The sequence below is a fragment of the Oncorhynchus masou genome, unplaced genomic scaffold (assembly GCF_036934945.1).
Source record: "Oncorhynchus masou masou isolate Uvic2021 unplaced genomic scaffold, UVic_Omas_1.1 unplaced_scaffold_1568, whole genome shotgun sequence".
Lineage (NCBI taxonomy): Eukaryota > Metazoa > Chordata > Actinopteri > Salmoniformes > Salmonidae > Oncorhynchus > Oncorhynchus masou.
In genome coordinates, this window is record NW_027005741.1 from 1138 (window position 1) to 9822 (window position 8685).

At 42.6% G+C, this 8685-nt stretch overlaps 1 protein-coding gene across 2 annotated transcripts; it reads left to right on the forward strand.

Annotated features, from left to right (window-relative positions):
* The first annotated feature begins 598 nt into the window (after positions 1–598).
* LOC135531260 (zinc finger protein 239-like) lies at positions 599–8479 on the forward strand. 2 transcript variants are annotated; one of them, XM_064959385.1, is made up of 2 exons: positions 599–1221; positions 7746–8479. In XM_064959385.1, exons 1-2 carry the CDS (start codon positions 897–899, stop codon positions 8342–8344), a joined length of 924 nt encoding a protein of 307 aa, XP_064815457.1. In that variant the 5' UTR covers positions 599–896; the 3' UTR covers positions 8345–8479. The 2 variants fall into 2 exon arrangements, with proteins under 2 accessions (XP_064815457.1, XP_064815456.1); XM_064959384.1 differs by having other exon boundaries at positions 602–1221; positions 7743–8479.
* The last annotated feature ends 206 nt before the right edge of the window (positions 8480–8685 follow it).

Consider the following 8685-nt stretch of genomic DNA (forward strand, 5'->3'; position numbering starts at 1 on the left):
GGGGTCCCCCTCACCATTATTATTCTGGGGTCCCCCTCACCATGATAATTCTGGGGTCCCCTCACCATTATTATTCTGGGGTCCCCCTCACCATTATTATTCTGGGGTCCCCCTCACCATTATTATTCTGGGGTCCCCCTCACCATTATTATTCTGGGGTCCCCCTCACCATTATTATTCTGGGGTCCCCCTCACCATGATAATTCTGGGGTCCCCCTCACCATTATTATTCTGGGGTCCCCCTCACCATGATAATTCTGGGGTCCCCCCTCACCATGATTATTCTGGGGTCCCCCTCACCATTATTATTCTGGGGTCCCCCCTCACCATTATTATTCCGGGGTCCCCCTCACCATTATTATTCTGGGGTCCCCCCTCACCATTAGTATTCTGGGGTCCCCCTCACCATGAGCAAATTAGTTCCTTGCTTATTAAGGACACATCAACAAATCTTTCAGATGTTTTCCTGTTCCACTCTGGTATTCAACCCGCTCTAACCGTTAGGCTACTTGCCGCCCATTATTTTATTATTATGTGATGAAAGAAATTAAAAATATGAGCTTTTTGTCTGGAAATAAAATAAACATCGATCTCAACTGCGTTACCCACTCCAATCAGCAGATGGCGATGAGCGTCTTTCAGGCGACGCTGCCAGTGTGACGTATAATCTAGTGGACGGGACGTTTCTTCAACAACAACAGCTTGTAAGACACCTCGGTAGCTTCCTAGACAAAATAGTCGTTGTTTAGTTGCACCTGTGGTTTAAAAATACGTATGTCTTATTGCTAGCTAGTTTCCCCATTTAATTTCATATATACGTTGTTAGGTAGCTGGCTTGATAACTGAGCTTATCAATAGGCTAACGAACGCTAGCTAGCTAGCTAACATTCCCGACCATGAGTTCACTAAGCTACTCTCCTCCTGATAAAGAAGAGGTCTACTGGACGGAGAAAGAAGCTCTGGTGAAAGAGGAGGAGGAAGAGAAATATGTTACAATACAAAAACAAATAGAGGGTGAGACTGGTACTGTGAAAGAAGAAGAGAAAGACGTTTCAGTGAAAGAAGAGGAAGACGCGTTCAGAGTGAAAGAGGAGGAGGATGTTACAGTAAAAGAAGAGGAGGAAGAGCGAGAGGAGGATGCAGTTTTTGGAGTGAAAGAGGAGGAGGATGAGATGACTGTCACATTGAAAGAGGAGGAGACAGGAGATCTGATTAAGACCCGTAAGTACAGTCTTAAAAACGGCAGCACAAACTATTGTTACTATTCTCTCATTGAAACCTCGTTGGAGGAAGTATGTTCCATATGCTTTTTACATGTGTAACACAATCCATGTTTCATAACACCATGATAATAGGGCCATTATAGGACTTTTTTTAGACCTGTACATGCCCCCTGTCAGACTTCATGACCTCTGACCCCTCCATGATACAAACAACATCTAGTCATTATACTGTCAGACCCAATGACCTCTGACCCCTCCATGATACAGACAACATCGAGTCATTATACTGTAATACCCTATGACCCCTACATGATACAGACATGATATAGACAACAACTTGGTGTCATTATGCTTCTTATATTGTGCTCTAATATAGAGAGTCTAGATTATGAGATGTATTTTTATACATTAATATCTCAAAAGTAGCCTTTCTGATCCAGCTCATTTTTAGACATATATCATTTGTAACGATATAGCCTACTCTTTAAACACATGGACTCAAGGTACTTTTGAATGATATGACCCGTTTTATAAATAGAAATAGACAACTTTTATTTTTTGGTGTCTTTTATTGAGGTCTCAGTTTAATATGTTCTGGTTGTAGCGTAGCCCTGCTTTACGTATAGAGGATGTAGCGTAGCCCTGTTGTAGATATAGAGGATGTAGCGTAGCCCTGTTGTAGATATAGAAGATGTAGCGTAGCTCTGCTTTACGTATAGAGGATGTAGCGTAGCCCTGTTGTAGATATAGAGGATGTAGCGTAGCCCTGTTGTAGATATAGAAGATGTAGCGTAGCCCTGCTTTACGTATAGAGGATGTAGCGTAGCCCTGTTGTAGATATAGAGGATGTAGCGTAGCCCTGTTGTAGATATAGAAGATGTAGCGTAGCCCTGCTTTACGTATAGAGGATGTAGCGTAGCCCTGTTGTAGATATAGAGGATGTAGCGTAGCCCTGTTGTAGATATAGAGGATGTAGCGTAGCCCTGTTGTAGATATAGAGGATGTAGCGTAGCCCTGTTGTAGATATAGAGGATGTAGCGTAGCCCTGTTGTAGATATAGAGGATGTAGCGTAGCCCTGTTGTAGATATAGAGGATGTAGCGTAGCCCTGTTGTAGATATAGAGGATGTAGCGTAGCCCTGCTTTACGTATAGAGGATGTAGCGTAGCCCTGTTGTAGATATAGAGGATGTAGCGTAGCCCTGTTGTAGATATAGAGGATGTAGCGTAGCCCATTTGTAGATATAGAGGATGTAGCGTAGCCCAGTTGTACATATAGAGGATGTAGCGTAGCCCTGTTGTAGATATATAGGATGTAGCGTAGCCCTGTTGTAGATATAGAGGATGTAGCGTAGCCCTGTTGTAGATATATAGGATGTAGCGTAGCCCTGTTGTAGATATATAGGATGTAGCGTAGCCCTGTTGTAGATATATAGGATGTAGCGTAGCCCTGTTGTAGATATAGAGGATGTAGCGTAGCCCTGTTGTAGATATAGAGGATGTAGCGTAGCCCTGTTGTAGATATAGAGGATGTAGCGTAGCCCTGTTGTAGATATAGAGGATGTAGCGTAGCCCTGTTGTAGATATAGAAGATGTAGCGTAGCCCTGCTTTACGTATAGAGGATGTAGCGTAGCCCTGTTGTAGATATAGAGGATGTAGCGTAGCCCTGTTGTAGATATAGAAGATGTAGCGTAGCCCTGCTTTACGTATAGAGGATGTAGCGTAGCCCTGTTGTAGATATAGAGGATGTAGCGTAGCCCTGTTGTAGATATAGAGGATGTAGCGTAGCCCTGTTGTAGATATAGAGGATGTAGCGTAGCCCTGTTGTAGATATAGAGGATGTAGCGTAGCCCTGTTGTAGATATAGAGGATGTAGCGTAGCCCTGTTGTAGATATAGAGGATGTAGCATAGCCCTGTTGTAGATATAGAGGATGTAGCCCATTTGTAGATATAGAGGATGTAGCGTAGCCCAGTTGTACATATAGAGGATGTAGCGTAGCCCTGTTGTAGATATAGAGGATGTAGCGTAGCCCTGTTGTAGATATATAGGATGTAGCGTAGCCCTGTTGTAGATATATAGGATGTAGCGTAGCCCTGTTGTAGATATAGAGGATGTAGCGTAGCCCTGTTGTAGATATAGAGGATGTAGCGTAGCCCTGTTGTAGATATAGAGGATGTAGCGTAGCCCTGTTGTAGATATATAGGATGTAGCGTAGCCCTGTTGTAGATATAGAGGATGTAGCGTAGCCCTGTTGTAGATATAGAGGATGTAGCGTAGCCCATTTGTAGATATAGAGGATGTAGCGTAGCCCAGTTGTACATATAGAGGATGTAGCGTAGCCCTGTTGTAGATATAGAGGATGTAGCGTAGCCCTGTTGTAGATATAGAGGATGTAGCGTAGCCCTGTTGTAGATATAGAGGATGTAGCGTAGCCCTGTTGTAGATATATAGGATGTAGCGTAGCCCTGTTGTAGATATAGAGGATGTAGCGTAGCCCTTTTGTAGATATAGAGGATGTAGCGTAGCCCTGTTGTAGATATAGAGGATGTAGCGTAGCCCTGTTGTAGATATATAGGATGTAGCGTAGCCCTGTTGTAGATATAGAGGATGTAGCGTAGCCCTGTTGTAGATATAGAGGATGTAGCGTAGCCCTGCTTTACGTATAGAGGATGTAGCGTAGCCCTGTTGTAGATATAGAGGATGTAGCGTAGCCCTGTTGTAGATATAGAGGATGTAGCGTAGCCCTGTTGTAGATATAGAGGATGTAGCGTAGCCCTGTTGTAGATATAGAGGATAAATCCATTTCAATTCAATCACGTTATTGACAGCATCCCTTTTGAGTGTCCATAGTGTCCATAGTGTCCATAGTGTCCATAGAGTGTCCATAGAGTGTCCATAGAGTGTCCATAGAGTGTCCATAGATGTTTGTCCATGTAAGAAGTGGTCAGAAAGTGACTTTTGGACCTGAATGGCAAAACATTCAGGAGATGTGGGGCGGCAGGTAGCCTAGTGGTTAGAATGTAGGGGGAGCAGGTAGCCTAGTGGTTAGAGTGTAGGGCCGGCAGGTAGCCTAGTGGTTAGAGTGTAGGGGGAGCAGGTAGCCTAGTGGTTAGAATGTAGGGGCGGCAGGTAGACTAGTGGTTAGAATGTAGGGGGAGCAGGTAGCCTAGTGGTTAGAATGTAGGGGCGGCAGGTAGCCTAGTGGTTAGAGTGTAGGGCCGGCAGGTAGCCTAGTGGTTAGAGTGTAGGGGGAGCAGGTAGCCTAGTGGTTAGAATGTAGGGGCGGCAGGTAGACTAGTGGTTAGAGTGTAGGGGGAGCAGGTAGCCTAGTGGTTAGAATGTAGGGGGAGCAGGTAGCCTAGTGGTTAGAGTGTAGGGGGAGCAGGTAGCCTAGTGGTTAGAATGTAGGGGCGGCAGGTAGACTAGTGGTTAGAGTGTAGGGGGAGCAGGTGGCCTAGTGGTTAGAATGTAGGGGGAGCAGGTAGCCTAGTGGTTAGAGTGTAGGGCCGGCAGGTAGCCTAGTGGTTAGAGTGTAGGGGGAGCAGGTAGCCTAGTGGTTAGAATGTAGGGGCGGCAGGTAGACTAGTGGTTAGAGTGTAGGGGGAGCAGGTGGCCTAGTGGTTAGAATGTAGGGGGAGCAGGTAGCCTAGTGGTTAGAATGTAGGGGCGGCAGGTGGCCTAGTGGTTAGAGTGTAGGGGCGGCAGGTGGCCTAGTGGTTAGAGTGTAGGGCCGGCAGGTAGCCTAGTGGTTAGAATGTAGGGGGAGCAGGTGGCCTAGTGGTTAGAGTGTAGGGGGAGCAGGTGGCCTAGTGGTTAGAGTGTAGGGGGAGCAGGTGGCCTAGTGGTTAGAATGTAGGGGGAGCAGGTAGCCTAGTGGTTAGAGTGTAGGGGCGGCAGTTAGCCTAGTGGTTAGAGTGTAGGGGGAGCAGGTAGCCTAGTGGTTAGAATGTAGGGGCGGCAGGTAGACTAGTGGTTAGAATGTAGGGGGAGCAGGTAGCCTAGTGGTTAGAATGTAGGGGCGGCAGGTGGCCTAGTGGTTAGAATGTAGGGGAGCAGGTAGCCTAGTGGTTAGAATGTAGGGGCGGCAGGTGGCCTAGTGGTTAGAGTGTAGGGGGAGCAGGTGGCCTAGTGGTTAGAATGTAGGGGGAGCAGGTAGCCTAGTGGTTAGAGCATCGGACTAGTAACCAAAAGATTGCAAGATCGAAACCCGAGCTGACAAGGTGAGAATCTCTCGTTCAGCCCCTGAACAAGGCAGTTAACCCACTGTTCCTAGGCCTTCATTAAAAATAAGAATTTGTTCTTAACTGACTTGTCTAGTTTAAAAAAAATGTTTTTGTATTCCCCACCATACCATGAGACATCCCATGTTTGAATCACTGGAATTGACAAACGGTTGAGTGTGATATCATTTTAAAAGCTTACAAAAGGTTTGTTAGACTGTTTTATAACCTCCACCCCTCCCAATTTTTATTTATTTTTTATTACATTTTTTACCTTTTTACCGTCAATTATATAAAACGTGCAAAATCCATGTTGTAGTTTAGACCCTACTTTATATCATCTCAGGTTCATGTTGTAGTTTAGACCCTACTTTACATCATCTGAGGTTCATGTTGTAGTTTAGACCCTACTTGACATCATCTGAGGTTCATTTTGTAGTTTAGACCCTACTTTACATCATCTGAGGTTTCTGCCATTGGTTGAATACAGGGAGTCATTTCAATTATACACATATAATTCATAGAATGGACCTTTCAGACCATAGAATTCATAGAATGGACCTTTCAGACCATAGAATTCATAGAATGGACCTTTCAGACCATAGAATTCATAGAATGGACCTTTCAGACCATAGAATTCATAGAATGGACCTTTCAGACCATATAATTCATAGAATGGACCTTTCAGACCATAGAATTCATAGAATGGACCTTTCAGACCATAGAATTCATAGAAGGGACCTTTCAGACCATAGAATTCATAGAATGGACCTTTCAGACCATAGAATTCATAGAATGGACCTTTCAGACCATAGAATTCAAAGAATGGACCTTTCAGACCTTAGAATTCATAGAATGGACCTTTCAGACCATAGAATTCATAGAATGGACCTTTCAGACCATAGAATTCATAGAATGGACCTTTCAGACCATAGAATTCATAGAATGGACCTTTCAGACCATAGAATTCATAGAATGGACCTTTCAGACCATAGAATTCATAGAATGGACCTTTCAGACCATAGAATTCATAGAATGGACCTTTCAGACCATAGAATTCATAGAATGGACCTTTCAGACCATAGAATTCATAGAATGGACCTTTCAGACCATAGAATTCATAGAATGGACCTTTCAGACCATAGAATTCATAGAATGGACCTTTCAGACCATAGAATTCATAGAATGGACCTTTCAGACCATAGAATTCATAGAATGGACCTTTCAGACCATAGAATTCATAGAATGGACCTTTCAGACCATAGAATTCATAGAATGGACCATTCAGACCATAGAATTCATAGAATGGACCATTCAGACCATAGAATTCATAGAATGGACCTTTCAGACCATATAATTCATAGAATGGACCATTCAGACCATAGAATTCATAGAATGGACCATTCAGACCATAGAATTCATAGAATGGACCTTTCAGACCATAGAATTCAAAGATCCCTTCATAGAAAATGACTCAAGTAAAAGTCACGAGTGAAATACTACTTGAGTAAAAGTCTAAAAGTATTTGGTTTTAAATATACTTAAGTATCAAATGTAAATGAAATTCCTAAAATATACTTTTCAGTATAAAAAGTAAAAGTATAAATAATTTCTCATTCCTTATATTTAGCATTTCTTGTTTTATTATTTTACAGATAGCCAGGGGCGCACTTCCAACACTCAGAAGTAATTTACAAACAATGTATTTGTCAGATCAGATGCAGTAAGGATGACCAGGGATGTTCTCTTGATAAGTGTGTGAATTGGACCATTTTTCTGTCCTGCTAAGCATTCAGAATGTAACGAGAACTTTTGGATGTCAAGGAAAAGTACTTCGGTAGTACAAGATGGCCGCCGGTCCATCCAACCGTTGAATGTCAACTTAAATGGTCCTCTCTATTCTGTTTATTTTTATGATTTCAACAGGTTTCTTATGGAGGATTGACCGTATAATTTAAAACAACAGATATTCCCATTCAAGTCCAACATTCTCTGATGTGTGGACCTCCAACCGTCTTTGTGGTTCGATTTGGAAGTTGAAATGTACATTTTATGACCATTTTAGAACATTTTTCGACCAAAACATGACACCCATGAGAACAAGATTGGATTTGGAGCTCTACATAATTTGTTTTTAAAATCTCACCAAGTTTACTTTTAATGATGTAATGTTGTGAAAACTGACCACAGGTTATTGAGGGTTGTTGTCTAGATTAAACCTCATATGAAGACAGTTTTATCATGTGGAGGTTTTATTCAGGCCTCTGTTTAACTAAATAATCTGTTTATCTTTGGCAGTAGAGAGACCAGACTCTCCCTCTGACAGCGGGAAGAGTCCTTTAGGGGAACCAGACCCAGAGACACCCAAACCAGCCAAACGACATCACTGCTCGCACTGCGGAAAGAGTTTTACTAAGTTACGAAACCTAAAAGAGCATGAGAGGACACACACAGGAGAAAAGCCGTTCCAATGCTCCCAGTGTGGAAACAGTTTTAGTCAGTTAGGGAGCCTGAAAATACACAAGAGAATACACTCTGGAGAGAAGCCTTACCACTGCTCCCATTGTGGATTGACTTTTACCTGGTTAGGGAGCCTGAAGTCACATGAGAGAATACACACAGGAGAAAAGCCCTACCACTGTTCCCACTGTGGAAAGAGTTTTAGGTGGTTAGAAGGCCTGACAAAGCATGAGAGGACACACACAGGAGAAAAGCCCTACCAATGCTCCCACTGTGGAAAGAGTTTTACTCAGTTGGGGAACCTGAAATCACATCAGAGGATACATACACAGGAGAAGAAGACATACCACTGCTCTAATTGTGGAAAGACATTTTCCCGGGCAGAGGACCTGAAATCACATGAGAGAATAGAGAGGCTGTGTTCTGACTTGTGTTTTTGATTGAGAATTTGTGTTTTTGTTCATGCCAAATGAAATCGTAATGTTTATATGAAATCATTTTAAAAAAGAGCTTTACTTTTGTTTTAGTTTTTTCATCTGGAGACCTGATCATGTCTAAAATAAAATAAAATATTTTAAAAAGTGTAAAAAAATAAATCTTATTAGCTTCGATTGATTGGATGCAGAATGTCAACCCTATGATGTTGTTTATTATATTATTTGCAAAATGTAAATTATTATATACATAAGTAGCCTTCCAGAACAGCTCATAGAAACAGGAGCCTTGTCTTGTATGATCCAGAACAAATCAAATCAAAGTTTATTTGTCACGTGCTCAGAAT